The sequence below is a fragment of the Aspergillus pseudodeflectus genome, assembly GCF_044049435.1.
Source record: "Aspergillus pseudodeflectus strain CBS 756.74 chromosome Unknown BJX68scaffold_24, whole genome shotgun sequence".
Lineage (NCBI taxonomy): Eukaryota > Fungi > Ascomycota > Eurotiomycetes > Eurotiales > Aspergillaceae > Aspergillus > Aspergillus pseudodeflectus.
In genome coordinates, this window is record NW_027263800.1 from 68,219 (window position 1) to 88,625 (window position 20,407).

Sequence of the window (20,407 nt, forward strand, 5' to 3'; positions counted from 1 at the left end):
AAGCCCTAAAGGGTTATCAACTGCTCTATCACCCAATAATTCACTCCTTTCTTATACTTCTGATCCTACAGGGTAAAGGTTAGTATTTGTCAAATGGTTAGTGAAGGTGCTGCGGCCAAATGATATCATTATGACCACACCTGAAAGTTAGAGTTTATGCACTCTCGAGTGGGTTGGCAGACATTGCGAGTGACCGGAGAAGTTAGCCGTGTTACGCGCCCCAATCAGATCGAATCCTCACGGATCTGGAACCCACACCATCATATGCGAGGGGCACACACCGTTGAGTAGTCTGAGCTAATAATCAGTAGGCTACCTACCACGATCGCGATCTCCACCACGTCAAGGTACTGCACATTCCAACCCGCATAGCTGTCAAACCGAGGCCCAAAAACGGTACGTAAAAAAACCCTCCTGCTGTCCGGGAGAGGGGCCGCCGGGGATCCCTGCAAGCCGTGTCCCAAGGCTAAAGGCTAAAGGCAATTTTAGTAGGGTTAACTCCCTCCACATTGCTGGGCTAGACCGGCCGACATTCAAAAGTCCAATAGACCAGTCCATTACAACGAGGGTTGCTTGGTATCCCTGTCCCATATTAGGCCAGTCATTGAGAAAAGTGCAGTATTCTCAGGATGTCGGGCGACAAGCTGTTGCAACGTATGTAGTACAACAATGTCATCCAAGTGTGTTGCACACGCAGTCTTGAATTCGGCTAGAAGCAGAGTATTATTGGGGCTGGCCTCGACAAATGCTCTCCAAATTGTTAGGCAGTCTTGTGCCTCGAGCCGTAAGTGTAGTGAGTTGCAAAGTCGAGCCAAAAAAGAACGATTATATCTATTATTCCTCGCGCACTGGATCCAAAGCTCTGTAGATTCTCTGATATAGCCAAGTTCAAGGAGCGAGTCGTAACACTCAAGTATAGTTGATTCTGGTCCGAGTTCCACCGACTTTAGCGTAGAAGGCAGCTGATGCAGCCTCTCTCTAATTAAAGTTCTATCACCGCGTACGATGGAATGAATCAAAGGCATGATTGCGTCCCTTAACACCTCGATAGCTTGCGACATGCACAGAAGACTGAATGATTGATATGCCTTCTCATAGTCTTTCCGTGAATAGTACTCCATTGCGATAGCGTGGTCAACCCAGAGAACAGCTTCGTCGTTTTTCACCAGCTGTAAGAGCTTCAAACGCTGATCGGTAGGTAGTGGCTGGATTGCTTTAAGAAACCCCTCTTTGAACACTAGTCGTTCCTTCTCCTGTTGAAGTAGTGCAATCCATGTCTTGCAGGCTTCGTCGTGCAAACCATTCTCGGTATACGCGATAGCTTTTTGGCATTCGACCCAGTCGTGATCCAGGTTATTATCTGGAAAGGCCTCGTCTAGGAGCTGTAGACGACGGCGGGCAGATAATGGGCGGGCCGCATCTGAGAACCCTTTCTGGAAATGATACCGATAGGGGCACTTTTGGAGAAGCTCAAGCCATATCTTGCAGGCCTTCTCGTGTGAGTTTTCTTCTGTGTATTCCATCGCTCTTTGACAGAGAAACTGCTCCTGGTCGCTTCGAATGTCTCCAAAGGCGCGAAGGCGGGATTGGATAAACTCAGTTTGACAACGGGTAACAAGCTTTGAGATCATTTTAAACTTAAAAGTCAAGGTACTGAGGGACTCAACGAAATAAAAGTGATCAAGAAAGGCACAGAGTCTTTATATGTTGCCCATGAGATGTACCACTCTGCCTTTCGAATAGCGGCATCGGAAATGGTTGGTTCCCAGGAACGCAAAGGCTTTATAGACACAACTAATTATAACAATTTGTCACCGACTGGCGCAGCATGTAAGTAAGGTCTGTGACTGGTAGGTAGCCCCCTGGTGGTTGGCTTGAGCATCACACCGGAGCTTCACCACAAGTGGACAAAGGCAGGGCAGAATAAATAGCGTGAAATAATCGAATGTGCACTATCTCAAGTTGAGTTAGCTGTCATCAGCATGGCTATGTACGAAGCAGGCGAACTCAATCGGCATGCCCTTCTAGATGCATCGGGTGGTGGAACTCCGTCTCAACACGCGAGTTACAATTTTGATGCTTCAGATGCAACGTCCTGAAATGCCGCTTCACGCCAATATGGTCACAGTGCTTCGAGTGCTTCTTCTGGCACTGGAAGCACATCATGGCTTCGACTTCCTGAACCACTTCCTCGGGGGCGCAATTTCTTCCATCGAGCCTGATCTGTCCGGCTGACCTCTAACTTTCGCTCTTAAGGCGACGAGGGTGTAACTATCCCGCGGCATGGAAATCATTTTGACAGTAAGCTACAACTTGGCCTCGATTTCGTCATGAGAAGGCTATTAAGAGATAGCCAAACAAGGGAGCAGACGTATCCCTCGTCGTCGGGCTGTAGCTCTTAGTCGCGGGAATCAGGATCTCTCAAAGTGATAATTGCTTAGAAGAGTATAAAACATGACTACTAATATCCACGAACAAAACAGTTCATTTGCTCTGTTGGTAAGATCAATCATTATGGAGTAGTCCGCTTTCCGGTGTGAGGCCCCGATACCCCCTCCCCCACCGAATCCCCAAGCACATCACAGACCCAGTTGCGCATTGAAAGGGAAGGGTGAAAGAGAGACGCTGAGATTCCTCAATTCACTCGAATTAGACCTCGTCCTCGCTAGCCATTCTAATATCGCTTTGCCTAAGCAACGGATGCTCACTAGGAGCTCGATGAGCAAGAATTTCCGATATGCTGGTGGTCTCATTGCCTCCGAAGCTGGAACGTCGGAGCCAATAATTGGAGTATGTCGGGTTCGCCTCTAGGGGTTGAGGCCTGCTATGTCTCACCACAATTGACTGATCCCTGAATAATATTCCGTCTTTGCACAGAGTGATCCGCTCAACATTGTTCAGGGTGATAGTGGCGTTCCGTTTGGATCTACTATGGATTTCAAGTAGATCGTCGAATCCGAAGCCAGCGTATTCATTCGGTTTATAATATTTTTCATGCTCCGAGAGTAGTTGTTCTAAGAGGTGTTGGATCGGTTGGATTGGCTGCGATGTTCTCTTTCTTGACCACCCATAGGGGTGCAACCCGCCTCCAATTAGTCTCAGGATATTAATTGCCTCAGACTCGCGATTATCCAAGACAAAAGACCATGCTAGAGCTTTTCCGAAAGGAATAAGTAATTCCTCCTGATGGTCTTCTCTGAAAAGCTTCCATGCAAGTTCGAAGATAGATTGTGCGACGGCTCTGTGAACAATGTCACTTTGAATGACTTGCCTGAGCTGTAGGAGCCCTTTATAAATAACACGGTCGGACTTCAGGCATGTATATCTGGCGAAAGTTGATTGAATTAATGATTGTTGTGCTGTCTGAAAGATATTGAAGAAACGTTTGCAAGTGAGTATGATGGAAAAAAGATCATCCAGGTTTCCTAGATGGCTGAAAATAGCTAATAGAAGCTCAGACGGCAGATTAATTAGCGATGTTGAGGAGACTAATCTCGGGCAGCTGGCTTTTGAGCCGGGGGGCTTGCGTTGGTATTTTGCCGGTGTCCTTTGGCGTGATTTTGCCGCGTGTATGTCGGCCGATGTCCAGCAAGATCGAGCAAAAATGTCTAAAGGCATTTTGAATGGGGATGGCGGGAGAATAGAGCCGCAGTTACTTGAAGGGTGGGAGCTGGTTTAAATATAACGCTGGGGCGATGAGGCGCTGCGCCTCGTTTCTGCAACACGTGACACGCGCACCCCTCGATCTAGATAGATTTTTGTTGTGGACAGCATTTGGAACGTCGTACTAGCCGGTTTATGTCCATTGAACGGTATGACTTTCAGCATGCGTATTGCCTACTTGTAGCTGAAGTCTATATATGTATAACCTTTCATAAAAAATTCCTTGCTTATCAAAATCTAGGTACGAAGCTGGTGGACTAAATGGGCATGCGCCTGTATATGCATCTGGTGGTGGAACTCTGTGTCATCACACGAGTTACATTTGCGATCCTTTAGGTGTGACGCCCTAAAATGCCGCTTCACGCCATTATGGTCAGAATATCCCTTGCAGCACTGGAAGCAGACCACGGGCTTTGACTCCTTGGCCTGTCCCTTCGAATCCACCATTGTGCCCTGCCATACTGGTACGGGTGACCGTCCACCGAACTTCCGTTTTAAAGGCGGGGCAGAGGCAAGTTGGCCTTCGTCCTCGGACGGCGCAGAGCGCTTCCGTCGTCCTCGGAGTGGACCACCCTCTGCAAAGCCACAGTACTGGACCGCGGCTGCAACAGCTTTATTACGCCGGGCCCACTCGTCGTCCAATGAATCGGAGACAGGCCAAGTGAGAAAAGCCTCCACTGCAAGGATTTGCTGTTGAGGCATGGTGAACTCCTGGCGTAAAACCTCCCGCGCTGACTCATTGTCTACAGCACGACCAGTCCACTGCCTCTGGATATCAATGACTGCCTGTTTTCGGCTGAAGTCGCGGCGAACTTCCTTTCGCCGCTTTTCCTGTAGGCTTCGGCGAAGATTCCGCACCTTTCGCTCCTGATCCTGCAACATTTCCCGGAGATTTGGCTGATCAGGGTGGTCGCACTGGTTCTCTAAGTCAACCTGTCGTCGTACGGCTGCTTGTAGTTCTGGATCCTTTTCCACTAATGCCCGATCGCTATCATTGAGGTACCGTGGTCGCCGTCGATCAATCCAACGACTCATTCTAGTCACCGCCCTGGAGAATTCCTCATCAGGGTTTAGCCCGCACATGATCTCCTGTAGGCCAGTATGCCTTCGGACCCGGTAATGGTTGATAAACGTTCGGCTATTTGCGTGAGCCATAATGACGTTGCGTTGTGCCTCACTCACAAATCCTGACAATCACAATCAGAGCATTGTTCCTGAAGCGAAAAGAAAAAGGACGGGCAGCGACGAAGCACGAAATGTTCCGCTACTTACCACTTTGATCCAGCAGCGAGCCTCCACCATATCGAAATTGATGGGAGAAAAAATGGTTCAGAAACCCATGTATCTCGCTAAGGGTCCGGAGATGTCCGTCAAGTGTACTCCCGCTCATTTGCGTCTCCCATAGTATACGAGATTGACCGTCCACCACAGCCACAGTTGGAAAGACATAGTAATTGTCCATTTCACGCTTTAGAGGCAGTGGCATTTCCTGTCGGTCGTCTTCGATAAATAGTCTTCGGAGATCTTCCATGGACTTTAAATCCGGTGCCTCGAGCGCCTGAATAAAGAACAAGATGCTGAAAAGCAGCACATGGGGGCTAAACACCAACGATACGCCATATACAATTTCTGGTAGGGCGAAGGTATTACTGTACCAAGTGTTAGTTTGCGGCGTGGATGCTATGATGCTTTTAGAGGAGCAACGTACAGCTTTGCCATTCCGAGCACACTCTTGACAAAGTTGGGTTCCAATTCGACCATAGGCACTGGAGGACCTCCTCGGGGGTCCCGCTGAAGGCTCAACTGTAGGTGCTTAAATTGGAGGTGAAGCATGGCTTGTTTCCGATTGACAGTAAAAAGGCCGATCGTGTTATACAAGCATAGGGAGATCCGCTGAAACCCCAGGTGGAACCGCTTTTCTGTCGTTTGCAGTATAGTTTCGTTGAACGGCACCATATCCTCAATGTAAACAGGGGTATTGGCCCGCGGCTGTGTGTTCAAACCATGCTTATCAATGAGATGCCTCAATCCCTGCCCATGAGCTGTCAGTTCATGTCGGAGTTGTAACATGCCACGACCACGAGGGAACACACCGTACGGACCGCTGCAGCCATATCATCGCTCATCTCATGCTTGGTGACCCTCTGGTAGTAACCTCGAAAGTATTTCCAGTCACCTTTGAATGCACTGGCTTGTTTTGTGCCCTTGTAACGACGTCCGTCAGGATTGTATTGTAATTTAAGGCACCAATTCAAGAACCGGTGCATGTCATTCGGAGTGGCTTGCCGCAGCGCTTCTTCCGCATCTTCCCACTTCTGCTCCGCCAACGGTTCGATCGCTTTGGCCCGACAGTAACTGAGAGCAGATCCAGAAGTTAGTGGACCCTCAGGCTGAAGAAAGTCAGGAGGCCTTTTCGTGACTTACCGAGCCCAGCGATCTTTAGGCCGGAACCTGAGCTTTTTAGTGCCACTTGACTGCCCATAATCCTTCGGCACTTTGTCGAGATCCTCATCGGTGTCTTCCCCTGGGTCTTCGTGCCGATTTCGATGAAGGTCCATGGGTGGGAGAGGTTTATTGTCGATATGCTTCCTGCCTCTGGTGCTTTGTGTTGGACTTTGACTGTTCGAGGCTTTGTTGAAGGGAATCCGGTTCGGTAGGGTCTGTGTTGGAGGCCGGTTCAAACGTGCGATCGTCGTCGTTATCGGTATCAAAACGGATGGCTTTGCTAGTAGAGAGTGACTTCACTAGCGGGCCTTCGGAGACCCAAGGTTAGAGCCAACGGGATGGCAATGCAATTGAGTGACTTGAGCTAGCGATAGCTGTTGGTAAGGAAGGAGAGGAAGGACTTAGTCCGATGTCAGGGAAAGAGAAGCCCAAGACAACGCCAGTTGGGAGTGACTGGGCATTTAACCACAGCGGCTAGACGCCAGCTAGGCTCTAGCTGGCAGGAGACTGAGAAGGCCATTTTCAGCGCCTTGTCTGAAATTAGTTCGAGAGCCAGTGGGATTGCGAAGAAGAGAAAGTGAGAACAGGACGCGGGCACAAAACCGTGGCCGGAGATTAGTCATGGCTGGGCGGTGCGTGGACGAAAAGTGCGGGAGCGTGGTCGAGGGCCGCTGCTGAACGGCTGCCACTTTCAGCGTCATGTGCGGCCAAAAACAGCAGCAAAACAGCAAAACGAAATTTTTTAAGAGTATATTACTTGATTATAGATTCTAAAACTAAGTAAATCCTCTAGTAATATAAATTACATTGTATTTTATTATATTCTAATATATCTGTAGCATTAATGGTTAATAAAAGGGTGTCTAAATAGGCCTAATATATGTTTAAAGCTTAATAAAAAAGTTTAATACCTGGTATTCTCCAAGTGGTTGAGATATTCAAGTTTAAAAAATGGCATTTTGTATGGTGTTTTAGGTGATCGGATCACCTGGGATGATCGGACTACCCGGGAATTACGTTAAAATGGACATGATTACTAAGCGACTTCGACACCTAGTGAGGGCAGGCGGTACCGGAGGGTAGTATTTGTTACGACGCTAGCCTCTGTTCGCTAAGAAGCAACGACAGCCAATCATTCATGGACCAATCGGGCGCGAGACAATACGATACCCGAATAACTACGGCAGAAACCAGGAGACCGCCCGATGGGTCACGTGACGGTAGCCAGCCAAGGGAAACAGTAGCTCAGCTACCGCGACGATAGCTTAGGAGGCCGTACCTTCAACTACGAAGCCCATTGGTGAACCACTGCATCGTCACGATACTGTCACGAACAAGACTTAGTCATCTGTACCTTCGTCACGTCTTCAGCTCGCCAAGCCTTGTGCTTACCACGTCCGTACCGAGTATTAGGGAAGTAATCCAGTTACGACAATCCGAATTACGTTTCTAGCTCTGGGGCTCGTACGAGATCCTACGGTTAGTGACTATCTTACTGGTACAGCAGGATAGCCACGTGACAGTATTTGTTACGGCGCTAGCCTCTGTACGCTAAGGAGCAACGATAGCCAATCATCCATGAACCAATCGGGCGCGGGACGGTACGAAACCAGAATAACTCCGGCAGAAACCAACCGCCCGCCAGGTCAAGCAGCAGTAGCTACCGCAGCACGGTAGCCAGTAGCTAAGCTACCGCGATAGCTAAGCTACCGTCTACTGACAGTAGCTAGGCTACTGCCAGCTACCGGTAGCCACCAGGAGGATATAAGGACGCTCATTCTCGCACATGTACTTAGTTTACTTCTTAGTTCTCCGCGTTCAATATCATTGTCATTTAGACCTGGCACTCACCCGCCCCGCGGGTCCAAGATCAGGAACCTCCACCCGCACCTCAGAGGGTCAGGGTCCAACCTCACCGACCCTGACCTTGACCCTGACCCTCTAAGGGTCCCTTGACGGTCACCCGCATTGACCCTCATCGACCCTCAAATGCATAATTTCTCCGCGCCTTTCCTATTTCGGACGTATAAATTTGATGATTCAGCTTCTTAAAATACTGGTATTTACAGCTGTTCTGGTATACCTCTAGATTCTTCTTGTCTTTAAATATGAAGACTTTCGAGATATAAAGAAATTGAATTGTAAATCAATACTTCGTACATCGTCACCTTAGGTTTCTTAGTATCGACTGAAAATATCTTGTTGAAGATTAGTTTTAATAGATATTGTGAAATACTCATGGTGTAGTAGTCAAAATATATTTCTGAAGCAAACTGATAGTGGTGCACTTGTACGATAAGAAATGCATCTTTATTTTTAATGCCAAACAAGCATTAAATATAAAGTTGTCTTAGGCAATTAACTAATTAGAGTCTTGTTTGATTCTCTGCTAATTCAGCTTACCTCTAATTGCTCTAGATCTTGTACGAAAGAAGGTTGAAATTCTAGATTGTTGGACTTTAACGTTTTCCATTAGAAAAAAAAAGACAACATGACTCGAGGGTTGATGCGGGTGAGCCTCACCGACCCTCAGGGTGACCCTCTTTACCCGCATATACCCTCTTGTCAGAGAACGCGGGCATTGTCAGCTAATGGATCCGTCGTGCCGCAGCCTAGCGCCGTGACGACTACGGAGGAACGATGCGCCGGGACCGATCATAGTCAAGCTATGATGCTAAGCCAGATTAGGGTTACGGTCATAGGCAGGCTATGGAGAGCATAGACTGACTACGACGGGAACATATCCGTGATACGATCGGATCATAGGCAGGCTATGAACCGAGCATAGCTAGGATATGATGGAACTTAGTATTTAAGGACACTCGTTATTGTATGTAATTAGTTTTAGCTACTGTCTGTTATCTTCGGAATCTAAGCTACCCTACCTTTCGGAACTCAGTTTACCTTCTTAGTTCGTTAAGCAGCAGTCTTCTCTCTTCGATATAAGAATACCTTAAGACCGTTCGGACCTTAAGCAGGATCGATAGGGCTTATCTGACACCTCTATACTAGCCAATCGGACAAGATAACCTTAGCCCGATAGGGTAGAAGATGATCTATCAACTTCGCGTCCTCTCGCGACCAGGGTAAACTGAATTTCCCCGGACGATAGCTTTTTTCTATTTACTTTCTGTAAGTCATCTTCTTCAGAGCCCCTACAAACTACCTATGAAGTATGTCTCAACTCTCGGATAGATATCCCTCCTCAACAGCCGAGGGGGTTAGACTAGAAGATCTCTCATACCTTGTCCCGGACGACACTCTTTTCTCAAGTCCATTTCCATCCAGTCAACCTTCATTTAATACAACACTTGACAATTCCTCTGCTCCTCGACCGCTAGCACCTCCAGCACCAGAAAACCTTCGGCGGATTAAACCTGACCGGATTAACGAATATCTATCGTACGAAGCGAATATGAGTAAGGAATTCGTGGAGTGGTGGCTTCAAACTGACTATGGGAGGAAAAGGCGAATTAATTGGGATGGAAGGCATCACGCAACCTGCTGGGAAGGCTTCGATCAAGTGGCCAATACGAAAGATGGAAAGCCAGGCGTGACGTGCAAGCGATGCCGTACAGTTCTTGAACATCCAGCGTCAGCACATTCTGGTACCTCATCGATGAATAAACACCTTAAAGGGCCACAACGTCAGCGAGGGACAGGCAAGCCAAGCATCCAAAAACTACTCGTACAAGCTGTATGTACGACTAAGATCATCTCTCTACTTGAAACTAACTAATAGATAATCTACTAGGGTCAGAGGGCGCCTGCCCAAGTATTCACGCAGAGTACTTGGGAACAGAAGCTTCTAAATCTAGTTACAGTGTCGCATTTACCTTTCCTATTCCTCGAGCATCAAGAGTTCCATGACCTTATTTCGTACGCACGACTAGCCCCAACAACACCGACTATTCCTTCTAGGAAGGTAATCCGTACGAGGCTTCGTGAATTTGTCACCGAAAACCAAACAACTGCTCTCCGAAGCCTACCACTAGGCGCAAAGCTATCTCTAGCACTTGACTGTTGGACATCACCATTCCAACAAGCATTTATGGCAATAACAGCCTATTTCCTCGATCAGAACTGGGACTATCGCGAAGTCCTTCTTGGTTTTGAACCACTTTCTGGTACAAATTCAGGGGCCAACCTTAGTGAGGTTGTCGTACGAACTCTGCAACAGCATCAAATCCTCGATCGAGTGCTTGCGGTTACAACAGACAATGCGTCTAATAACACTACACTTATAGCTGTCGTCAACGATACAATACAGGCTCTAAAGCTTAACACCAAGTCCTTAATTATCCAAGTCCCTTGTATTGCACATGTGATTCAGCTCAGTCTGAATGATCTGCTTGGGAAGATGAAGGCTTCACCAAAGAACGACACCGCGGAGCTCGAGTGGAAAGAGGATCGCGTACGAGCTCTACGTGCTCGACAGCAGAAGCGAGAGATTGCTGACACACTAAACAAGGTTAGTTCTCTTACTTTCTATTTATACGATGATTATACTTATATCTATGTATCTAAGGTTCGTAGTCTTGCTGTCTATATCAACGCAAGCCCTCAACGCCGCGCTGCTTTCTATAATCTTCAACCCGACGAGCTAAAGCTCGTGTCTATCCAGGACGTACGAACGCGATGGAATTCAACATATCTTATGCTTCGCCGGGCCAAGAGACTCCAAGCGACTTTTGACACATTCTGCTCGCAGTATGATCAGCCTCATTTTGCACTAAACACCGAGGAGTGGCGACAAATCGACTATCTACTATTCATCCTGCAGCCCTTCTTCAGATACACAACAGTCGTTTGTACGACTAAAGACATAAGTATTCACTTAGTCTTTAGTTTCTATAATAGGCTTTTTGATTATCTTGAAAATTCAATCCGTCGATTCCAACAGAAGAAGGTACCTTGGAAGCAGTTAATGCTTTCCTCGCTTGAGGCTGCGCAAGAGAAGCTATCAAAGTACTACGCTATGACAGATAGTATTGAAGGCAACCTCTACGCAATTGGTACGATCCTAGCGCCAGCAAACAAGCTCCAGTTCTTCTTAACTAAGGACTGGGAGTCTGATAATCCAGAGAAGGACTATAAAGGATCTATCATGAAAGTTTTGAGTCTTTCTTTACCTCGTACGAGGAAAAACGTCCGGAAGAAAGGCTACAATCAGACGCAATATTGTCAATGACGACAATGACTGACGCTGATCTACTATTTGAAAACTCGCATGCGTCACTGCCTCCGCAGCAGAACGAGCTTACGAGGTACCTTGAAAGTCGTACGTGCTCTCTTCTCTTCTTACTAAATGACACTAACTCTTTCTTTTAGCGACCGTACGAGGCTCCCCTCGGGTCTTTTGGAAAGACCATGAACACGAGTTTCCTGTACTTGCAAGTCTTGCCCGGGATGTTATGTCGACCCCAGCGACTGGGGCAGGAGTGGAGCGTCTCTTTAACTCCGCTCGGGACATCTGCCATTATCGACGAGGGTCTTTAAAGCCAAAGACTATCCGGGATATTATGCTATGGATGTGTACGACAAGATTTGACCTCCAAGAGCAGAAACGGCTTATACTACAGGAGTATCTCTCACACCAAGAGATCACAGCCATGACAGAGGCTAATGAAACACGGCACGAATCGTTTGATCCGATTAGTGATACCGAGGAAGAGACAGAGGATATGGAGTATGAGGCGGAGGGTATACAGCCCCCGAACGCACAGTCCCTTCAACGGTCTCGTACGACAACACTTGACCTTGAAGATAGAGAGGCTATGGATCATGATGAGCATGATGACGACGACAACATAAACCCTCCTTTGCCTGACACACAGCAGCGTGTATCTAGTAGAAAGCGCAAGCGCTCGAAGCTACTTGAGGGCTATGTACTTGGATCTCAATAATAACTATACTGTTTGATTCTCTACATCCTATGTTGTCATTCGTATGATAAAGAATGTAATTTCTTATGATTTCACCTCTTGAGTCTTAATCCTTTACTCTACTGCCGTATTGAAAGTTATAAATGAATACATAGAAATCCTCTCTAAATCTACATAATTTATGCATCGCAAGCAAGTCACGTTTTCTACCTGTTTGTCTTGTTTGGGGACCCTGAGGTTCACCCGCGGGTGACCCTCCTGAGGGTTGGATCTCTAGGTGAACGACCCTCAGGGTCGATAACTCGGTCGCTTACCCACCCGCGGGACGGGTTGGGTGGAGGGTCCAGAGGGTCACCCGCGGGTGAGGGCCAGGTCTAAAGCGGATTCGCTAGATCTTCCTCGGTCTCATTGCCGATTTATGGAGCCGTCGTTAGGGAGCTATTTTGCGGTACAGGCGATGGAAGAGCATTCATCTTTCTGAATGTCCTGGTTTCGCTCAATCAATCTCCCATGCAGGGTTACTTGTCGTTAATGTAGGTGATGATGTGGGCGATCACAAGCGGGGAAGGGAGTGGGGAGGCGGTGAGATAAAAGTTGGCCAACGCCAACTGCTTCACTCCTCACTTAACTTCGAACTACTCCGTGGACAGTATGTTTTTTCCGCTCCAGTCATGGCTCTTGATGTTATCCTTCACATTGATTCCGTAACATTTAGTGCTTTTTATTAATTAGTCTGTTCCTGTTTTCTTTTTTTTTTCTTTTTTTTTAAAAAAATTAAAATAAAATGAAAATAAAACTTTGTTTGATGTACTATCAAGGCCGTGCTGTAGTGGACGAGGCGAGGCTTGGTTGAGCTAAGGACAGATATTTGCTCTATAGGATGTGGGCATTTCTGCTCACTAATGACCGCTAGTTAATAGGTACCATCAAAGAGAGGCCTGCCTGCCTGGTTTGCTCTATAAGAAAGTGCCAGACTACATTTATCTCGTTGTAACTACCACTCATTTCAAGCTATGGTTATCCAGGCGTGTGAGCTATTATATTGGAATGCTATGACAGGTGCGAAAATATATATCTATCTTCAACCTATGGATACTTCCAGGCTGCAGGACTAAACCATGATCTGCAGATGAAATCTGGTGCTTTTTGGATTTTGAACATTTTGGTAAAGCTCCTACTACCGAGACTTGGATGTATAATATCGCTAATGCAACAAATATGCTGACAGTTGAATGGCCTCGAGAGATCAAGTTAGCAGAGATGCACAAAGTACTGCAAGTCCGTAGTACAGATTTTGCTATTAGTTTATTAACGCTACTAGTAATAGTTAATACTTCCCCTACCCCAACCTACCCTACATCCACAGCCTATAAAAGCCCCAAAAATGTCAACAAACTAAGCACCAACTTCGCCAACGCCGACATATGCTCCGTATATCCCTCCACTCCATCCTCAGGCAAGGCCCTCACAGTCTCAAGAATCTGATCAACAAGGTTATACACAAACTCCTTCAACCCCTCCCCAGGCTCAATACCGCCCAATAGAAAAATAACCCCACTATTGACAACCATGCCCAAAAGCTCCTTCACGGGCCGCGTCGCACTAACGTGGATAGATTGAAAGGCTTTCTCCCAGTACTCCAGGTGCTCACCGCGGTAGATGACGGATACACCACGTGCAGAGGCCATGACGTTCCCCTCGCGGAGGTACGGGATTTCAGACATAATAATGGCGTCAATGTTGGATTGAACATCGGCCGTGTTGAGCCTTGCGCGCACGACAAAGGTGTTGTTTCCCGGAACGATGTTGTCCACTGCCACCGTTGCTTGGCCGATGGTTATGTTTGCGATTACGACGGCGAGGGTTACTTCGCCCTGTCAGCTGGTTAGTAGGTAGGTCCTGGGGTTGGGATTGTGGGAGGGAGGGAGGGTGGTGTACTAGGGTTACGGTGGCAGGGGCGGGATTGAAGACGACCACTTCTCCGTAGACGTTATTTCCTTGCTCGTCTGGTGGCATGACGCCGAGCTCGTTGATCCAGAGGTTGGGGAAGTTGTCGAAGCCTGCATCGCATTAGCACCACATTCCACTCCCGATACACAGACCCCAACTCCAATGACAACCCTACAAAAGAAACAGAAAGAAAAAACATACCCGGCAAAGTAACAACCTTCATCAAATCCATGGTGGTACTCAACCCAGCAACGCCCACCTTGGTCTTGGCCTGCCCCGCCACACTGAATCTTGGATTATATGCTACATCCTCAACAAGCAACGCAAACTGCTCAATATCCCCCAATTTCATCGTCTGATTGACCAGCGTAACCTTTTCATTTGCAGAAAATTTTAGTTTCGGCAGATCAACTGTTGCAATTGGGATCGGGTTGTCCCGCGTCTCGGGGCGGAAGAATTGCGCTTGCATTGAGTCAAAGTTTACTGTTACGGCATCGGGGACGCGGATATCGCTGAGGACGGAGAATTGGATGCTGTCGTTTGTGGGATTGAGGAGGCTGACGTAGAGGTCTGGGATGGGGATGCGGTCAAGGAGGTACACGGCGAAGGCGGGGGCGGCGTAGAGGAGGCTGGACGCTATTAGTGGGTTCCATTCTCTTTTTACAGAGAGGGAGAAGTATCGAGGTGGGTTAGTACTCACAGAAGTGGAAGACCCGCGGCGATGAGCACGATGCCTAGGAGTCCATAACAAACAAAGTATCGTGCGATATGTGAGTTTCCGAATCCCCTGGCAGAGATCAATATGAGCTGGTTATATAAGAGGCCCCGGGGGGAGGGCATACTTGATCTTCTTCTTCCTTTTCGGTTCCTGCTTCTCGCCACTGTTGCCTTGAGCTTCCTTCTCGTCTTCTGCACCTTGGATGTAGAGCCTATACAAATTAGCTATTCTTACTCACTCCCAGGGTCTTCTAACAAGGGGATACATACGGACGAGAAGCATATTGCCCAATATTAAACAGGACACCGAGAATGCGGAGGCCGCCCTAAGAAATATCAGTACCTGATCGGATAGAAAACGGCCAAGTATCAAGGCAACTCACGAAAAACCCACTTGCAAACCACGCCAACGCAGCGAGAAACGTAAACGCCGTCCCGGCCTTGTAGGTCGAGCAGTTCACATCGTTATCGGGGCGGAACCCATAGCAGTCGGATTCAACAAACTACACCAAACTGATCAATACTTGACTTTTCACTGCAACTTCCTCAAGCAAACTCAAAACTCTCCTCCTAAGTTTGAAGAAAAAAAAAGCAATGGAGAGACAAACCTGCACAACCAACGCAAAAACCGCCGCAAGGAGCGCACCGAGCGCCCAAAACAGATCCCAGAGGAAATTCGGATACGGTGGGACGAGGCACGCGACAGCGCTGAACGACGATATTGCGATGATGTAGATGATCAGGTTGTCGCTCCGGGTGTTGTTTGTGTAGAAGCGCGCGTTGAGGCTGATTGTTATTATCGACGAGATGAAGACGCCGATGCGCGTTAGGAAGCCGAGGAAGGTTAGGAGCATTTTTGCAGTGCGGTTTTCCCCTTTGGATGTTTGGTATTGAGAGGAGGGAGTGATAGGGGGATGTGATGGAGGAGAGTGAGGTGAGTGTTAAGTACGCACGCAGCAACTCAGCTCAGTTCGCCCAACTCGATCGGCTCAACTCGAAGTGGGGTGGTTGGGGCGGGGGGAGGGAAATAAAGTAAGAAAGTATTCATCGCCCATGGATTGCGAGTAATCGCAGTGGGTGTTAATAGACTAGGGCACCTTCACACGAGCCAAGGGTGAGGGAAGGGTCATCTCAACCCTAACAGTCCGCGGTAGGGATTCGGGACGACGGGTGATGCTGGGGCCTAACTCCACATTAGTCGACGGGACTTAGGGGGAAATAGTCTGTCTCCATGGGAAATAGGGGATTCATCGAGAGCGAGGGAAGAAAAGGAGGAAAACTCGAATCCTGGTGTGTCCGACTTGACTTTTGCTGGCTTGTGCCACGTCTGTGCTAGTCCAAGCAGGGATCTTGCTAATCAGGTCCGAGATTTATCGTTATGGGGTCAATCTTGTGTATGCTCGAGGCATTTACCCGGTTGTGCTACGCTTGTTGAGCGCTGCGTACAGCACTGCTGACTATTCCTGCAACTTCAATGGTATTCTCGATATCTTATTCGCAGCGTACTGTTGAACAAATTGTACAAAACTCATTCTTGAAATCTGTCTGGAGAATACATGCATAATTCGAGTACATCACATCACTCATAAACAAACCAACATTGAAAAAAAAAAGCCTTCAAACGACGGATCCTCAAGGCTTCAACAACTGCCCCTCACCCACCCTCTTCTTAATCTGCTTCCTAAACAACCGAATCGAATACGTCTTGGGCAACTGCCGAACGAACAGCGGCGTAAACGGATAAACACACGCCATCCCACTAACAAACAATCCTGAGAGCGCGCGCGAACCCTTGGTCGACTTGAGATGAAACTGCTCACGCACAGACAGCGGAAGCTGCTCAATCGTCAGCCGTCGGATAAAGGGCATCGCAACGAGAACAGCAGGCCGCAGCCACAGCGGGACGCTCTTGGCAGGGTGGAAAATCTCCTTGAGGACGAGCTCCGCGTCCGCGGTTACCTGCAGCTTGTTCTTTATCATGTCGGGCCAGTATACATGAAAGGCGCGCAAGTCGCGCGGCCACATTTCGCGGGGAGCTGCAGCTGGCTTTCTTGCAGCTCTGGAGCTGGACTGCCGACTGTTAACTCACGATTGCGAGGAATTTTTTTTTCTGCGGATTTCTTGGATCCCAAGCTTAGGGTCAGCCAAAGCTGGTCGCTGGCCGCTGGCCGCGGGTCCGAGTCAGGCGGGGGGTGTGGATTACAGGAATTTCACTGACATGTCTATCTAGATTTGCACTGCACAGATGGAACTCGGAGATCTGTCCCGGAGTCAAAAACGAGAAAAGAGTTATTATTTCTAGCAACAAGAATAGAACCAAATGCTCAAGGTTAAAAGAATCATGGCAACCAGAGATCGCAAGGGAAGCATATTAATATTAACAAAAGGCTACATAAGCCGCCTTAAATGACCTCCAAGCACTGCGACTATATACACTCAACAATTCTCACCATTCATTCACTTCTGAAGGACACGTACACCCCAGCCGCATCGAACCACATTACCGCATAACGTCCTCCCTTTCTTCCTGCCACAGGTAGTCGTTCGCACACGAGATCGTATACTTGTTAAAAAAGGAACCAGCCGTAGAGCCTGACTATGCAAGATAGTCGTTTATTGTCGAAAGGAAAGCTTAGAGCTCAACAACTGATTCCCGCCTGTTGGCTAGCTTAGCCAAAGATGGCGCCGAGGACACCAGAGATAAGCTGGACAACGGCGTTGATGAGCTGCAGAGGAGAATTAGTCAGAATACTACATTCAAGAAAAAAGGCAAATAAAAATACCGGAGCAACAGCATCAATCAAGCCACTAATGCTATCCACAAAGTCATCAGTCAGAAGCTTGGCGGCGTTGCCAACGACCTTCTCGATGTTTCCAACGTTCTTGTCAGTCAGCAGCTTAGCAGCGCCATTAAGGACCGATTGGAGTTGCTTGAAGGTAGTAGGGTTAAGCAGGTCAAGAAGAGGCCCAATAGAGTTGATAAGATCGCCGAGAAGACCACCAAGGCCACCAAGACCACCAAAGAGGTCACCGCCGGTGCCGTTCTGGCGCTCGACGAGGGCGTTCTTGAATTCGTCGATTGCCTCGGGGGCGGGAATGGCGAAGGCCAGGAAGGGGAGGGCAAGGAGGAGAAGGACTTGGAAGAACTTCATTCTGAAGGTTTGAAGTGAAGAGCTGGCCTTGAATGCACAGGGAGTTTGAGCGAGTGTTTTGAATTGATGGGGTAGCGTGAGCTTAAATGAGAGAGAAGCTGTGGAACACCGGTGAACTCTTGGGATTCTGAGGTTGCTGATGGTGAAAAAGGTTGGGGTGTACACTTGGGGAGCTTTTATATCTATGGCTCTGTTGTTCTCCGCTGGTGGCATCCACTGCACATTGAGGAGGAGATCAGGCCAAGACGGCGCAATCTTCGTCTTCCCCCCTGCCCATAGCTCCATGTGATGAGAGGATTACATGATTCTGGCTGATTGCTTCGGCCAACTGCCCGCGGGTCGACGGTCATAATCAAGAAAATTCAGGAGAAGGACATGGCAACCACTGAGAAGGGGTAGTGCGGGGCTTGGAGGCTGCAGGGTCGAGACTCTGCGATTGGACTTGGGAAATGATGTCTAGTTCGGTCAGCCGGCTAGCAGGAGGATTGAATTTGCTCCTGGCTAGTTTGCCACTCAATCCTTCTTGCTTGACAAAAGGCAAGGGAGGTGGAAGGCTCGGCTTGAATGTTGGGGCTCGTTGAGCAAATGCTTATCCCAAATCATATTGTTAGCCAGTCATAGGGACGGGTAAAAAATTGTACGTAAATGGAGCACAAGAAGAGCTTAGCATACAGTATCCTACGGGCGGTATAGGACAGACTGTCTGGACCATGCTCACACGTTCTACGCAGGGCTTGGTGTGCTCTGTGAGGGATATTCCTACCAACAGACGAGTACGTAAAATCCAAATACTCCAGACGCATTCTCATCAGGTTGCGTCCCGTGGCATCACGCCTGCATCCTCTGGCGTCATGAGGGGGGAACCACCCCGTCGTCCGTGGCCCCCCGGCCGGAACCATCATAACAATTTCGGCAAGCCTCGCGATCGACAAAGCGTATAATCCCTCCTAGTCTGTGTTTACTGCCCTGATTTTTCTCTCGCCGCCGTAGAGGGCCAAGCGGACCGCGGAGAGGCGACCCCTATATCCAATCCCTTCGGCACTATTTTCCTGCTTTCTGGCACGTTCTTCCGAGTATTCCCCTTGCACATCTATGAGGTAGGAAAAGGGGCTCGTCAATCAGTCAATTTCACAGTCACAGTCACAGTCGCCGCTCTTATATTGCATGTGCCCTTGGCAGGCCCCGTTGGGTTGTTAGAGTATGTCTACCTCCCTTCCCCTCTGCGCCCTCCTTTCTTCTGACCTGACCGAGCCTTTATCTCTTTGTGTGGAGAACAAGCTCTGCTATTCTGCTCTGTCTCCTCACATCGAGGTGAACTTCACTTGAAGAAAATTACTGCTGCTGCTCGCTCATTGTCAATCTATCCAAGCCAACATGCGTTTCTCCATCATCTCTGTCTTCTGCCTCGCGACTGCGGCCTTTGCGCAGGATGACGCTCCGACTACGACTATTGACATTGGGAACTTGCCCTCGCAGCTGTAAGTGCCCCCCCGCCACCTTGAGTGTCACTGCCCATCTAGAATATATAAAAAAAAGACATACTCACAAAGATAAAGCTCCCAACTCGCCGCCCTCCTCCCAACCCTTCCACCCAACTGGCAACTCCCCAAACGCTTCAGCAGCCTACAAAGCGCGCTGCCAACTCCACCCCCAGGAATCGCCAAGGACGTGCTCGCTGCAATCCCCACGTCCGTCCTGCGCGGCCTCGTGAACCCGGCCTCGCGCAGCGCACTCCAGGCCCAAGTCGCCAGCGACGGTCCACCGCAGTGGTACGAGGAACTGCCCACCAGTGTCAAGAACTACTTTGGACTGTTTGCGACGCAAATTGCGGATCGGAGTATTACGTACAATCCCTCTGCAGCTGTTGCGACTAATGGGAGTATTGAGGCGAGTACCGGGGATGATGATGATGATGAGCATGGGTCTGGTGGCGAGGCGTGGGATTTGAATGAGGCTGTGCAGGATAAGGATGATTCGGGTGCGATGGCGGCGTTTGAGCGCAAGGCAGTCAGCAGTAGTGTGCTTGTTGCGTTGGGAATTTTTGGGGTTGCTCTTGCGCTCTGATCGAGTCGACTGCAATGTAGGTGAGGGGGACTGAGTCAGTGTTTTGGTGCATGTGATGAGGCGAGGTTGTTTGCAAGTCGACGTGATGTGATGCGGGGAAAGAGGAGTGGCGAATGGACCAGTCGGTCGTGCTCCGTAATAACTGAATTGTATTTAGTCCCAGAACGGAAATAATCCTCAAGGGGTACCTACTAGTAATCAAGCTTGGATTGATCTCAAATCCCAAATGCAGCTTGAACCTCACAGGCAATGCCACTTTCGCCCTAGTCTACAAAAGGCGGGGAGGACCCTACCTAAGCAGAAGCTATCGATGCTCATGGTAGTGTGAGGGGCAAGTAGAAAGCCTGTCGATCATCATGCTTTAGAGCTAGGGGCAACTCTTGTCATTTCGCTCTCGGCCCGAACTGGGGCTGCAGGGGGTTGGGGTGGCCTTTCGGCGTCGCCTGTTTACGACTTGAATCGGACGCTAGCCCCACTAAAACCCTGGTCTCCTCGTGCAGATGGGCTAGTGTTTTACAAGCCACATACGAC

General features: G+C 48.7%; 7 protein-coding genes across 7 annotated transcripts; 1 reads left to right on the forward strand and 6 right to left on the reverse strand.

Annotated features, from left to right (window-relative positions):
• Nucleotides 1–5: 5 nt before the first annotated feature.
• On the reverse strand, nt 6–1,631 carry BJX68DRAFT_267313 (uncharacterized protein; the record flags this gene model as incomplete). Its single annotated transcript, XM_071045791.1, has 2 exons — nt 6–65; nt 1,005–1,631. The coding sequence occupies 2 exons, from the start codon at nt 1,629–1,631 to the stop codon at nt 6–8; spliced, it is 687 nt and encodes a 228-aa protein (XP_070898500.1).
• An 806-nt stretch (nt 1,632–2,437) lies between these two features.
• BJX68DRAFT_238066 (F-box protein) lies at nt 2,438–3,652 on the reverse strand. The gene has a single exon (XM_071040280.1). It carries the CDS (start codon nt 3,616–3,618, stop codon nt 2,650–2,652), a length of 969 nt encoding a protein of 322 aa, XP_070898501.1. The 5' UTR covers nt 3,619–3,652; the 3' UTR covers nt 2,438–2,649.
• A 139-nt stretch (nt 3,653–3,791) lies between these two features.
• Nucleotides 3,792–6,750, reverse strand: BJX68DRAFT_238070 (DUF3435 domain-containing protein). Its single transcript, XM_071040281.1, has 5 exons — nt 6,088–6,750; nt 5,757–6,018; nt 5,372–5,694; nt 4,936–5,312; nt 3,792–4,850 (listed from the first exon to the last, which is right to left on the reverse strand). Exons 1-5 carry the CDS (start codon nt 6,219–6,221, stop codon nt 3,901–3,903), a joined length of 2,046 nt encoding a protein of 681 aa, XP_070898502.1. The 5' UTR covers nt 6,222–6,750; the 3' UTR covers nt 3,792–3,900.
• A 6,610-nt stretch (nt 6,751–13,360) lies between these two features.
• On the reverse strand, nt 13,361–15,514 carry BJX68DRAFT_276158 (uncharacterized protein; the record flags this gene model as incomplete). The annotated part of the gene is made up of 6 exons (XM_071048026.1): nt 13,361–13,867; nt 13,932–14,053; nt 14,145–14,572; nt 14,786–14,858; nt 15,040–15,163; nt 15,269–15,514. 6 exons carry the CDS (start codon nt 15,512–15,514, stop codon nt 13,361–13,363), a joined length of 1,500 nt encoding a protein of 499 aa, XP_070898503.1.
• Nucleotides 15,515–16,292: 778 nt separating this feature from the next.
• BJX68DRAFT_255597 (uncharacterized protein) lies at nt 16,293–16,685 on the reverse strand (the record flags this gene model as incomplete). The annotated part of the gene is made up of 1 exon (XM_071043066.1): nt 16,293–16,685. The coding sequence occupies one exon, from the start codon at nt 16,683–16,685 to the stop codon at nt 16,293–16,295; it is 393 nt and encodes a 130-aa protein (XP_070898504.1).
• A 644-nt stretch (nt 16,686–17,329) lies between these two features.
• BJX68DRAFT_255598 (uncharacterized protein) lies at nt 17,330–17,812 on the reverse strand (the record flags this gene model as incomplete). Its single annotated transcript, XM_071043067.1, has 2 exons — nt 17,330–17,386; nt 17,444–17,812. The coding sequence occupies 2 exons, from the start codon at nt 17,810–17,812 to the stop codon at nt 17,330–17,332; spliced, it is 426 nt and encodes a 141-aa protein (XP_070898505.1).
• Nucleotides 17,813–19,053: 1,241 nt separating this feature from the next.
• BJX68DRAFT_276161 (uncharacterized protein) lies at nt 19,054–20,011 on the forward strand. Its single transcript, XM_071048027.1, has 2 exons — nt 19,054–19,290; nt 19,369–20,011. The coding sequence occupies exons 1-2, from the start codon at nt 19,187–19,189 to the stop codon at nt 19,874–19,876; spliced, it is 612 nt and encodes a 203-aa protein (XP_070898506.1). The 5' UTR covers nt 19,054–19,186; the 3' UTR covers nt 19,877–20,011.
• Nucleotides 20,012–20,407: the final 396 nt, after the last annotated feature.

What these genes read in the sequence shown, in the direction of transcription:
- BJX68DRAFT_276161 (XM_071048027.1), top strand. Translation starts at nt 19,187, where the DNA reads ATGCGTTTCTCCATCATCTCTGTCTTCTGCCTCGCGACTGCGGCCTTT. An exon ending in GGGAACTTGCCCTCGCAGCT is followed by an intron (nt 19,291 to 19,368) that starts GTAAGTGCCCCC and finishes ACAAAGATAAAG; the next exon opens with CTCCCAACTCGCCGCCCTCC.
- BJX68DRAFT_238066 (XM_071040280.1), bottom strand. Translation starts at nt 3,618, where the DNA reads ATGCCTTTAGACATTTTTGCTCGATCTTGCTGGACATCGGCCGACATA.
- BJX68DRAFT_238070 (XM_071040281.1), bottom strand. Translation starts at nt 6,221, where the DNA reads ATGGACCTTCATCGAAATCGGCACGAAGACCCAGGGGAAGACACCGAT. An exon ending in CCTAAAGATCGCTGGGCTCG is followed by an intron (nt 6,019 to 6,087) that starts GTAAGTCACGAA and finishes ATCTGCTCTCAG; the next exon opens with TTACTGTCGGGCCAAAGCGA. An exon ending in CTCGCTGCTGGATCAAAGTG is followed by an intron (nt 4,851 to 4,935) that starts GTAAGTAGCGGA and finishes TGTGATTGTCAG; the next exon opens with GATTTGTGAGTGAGGCACAA.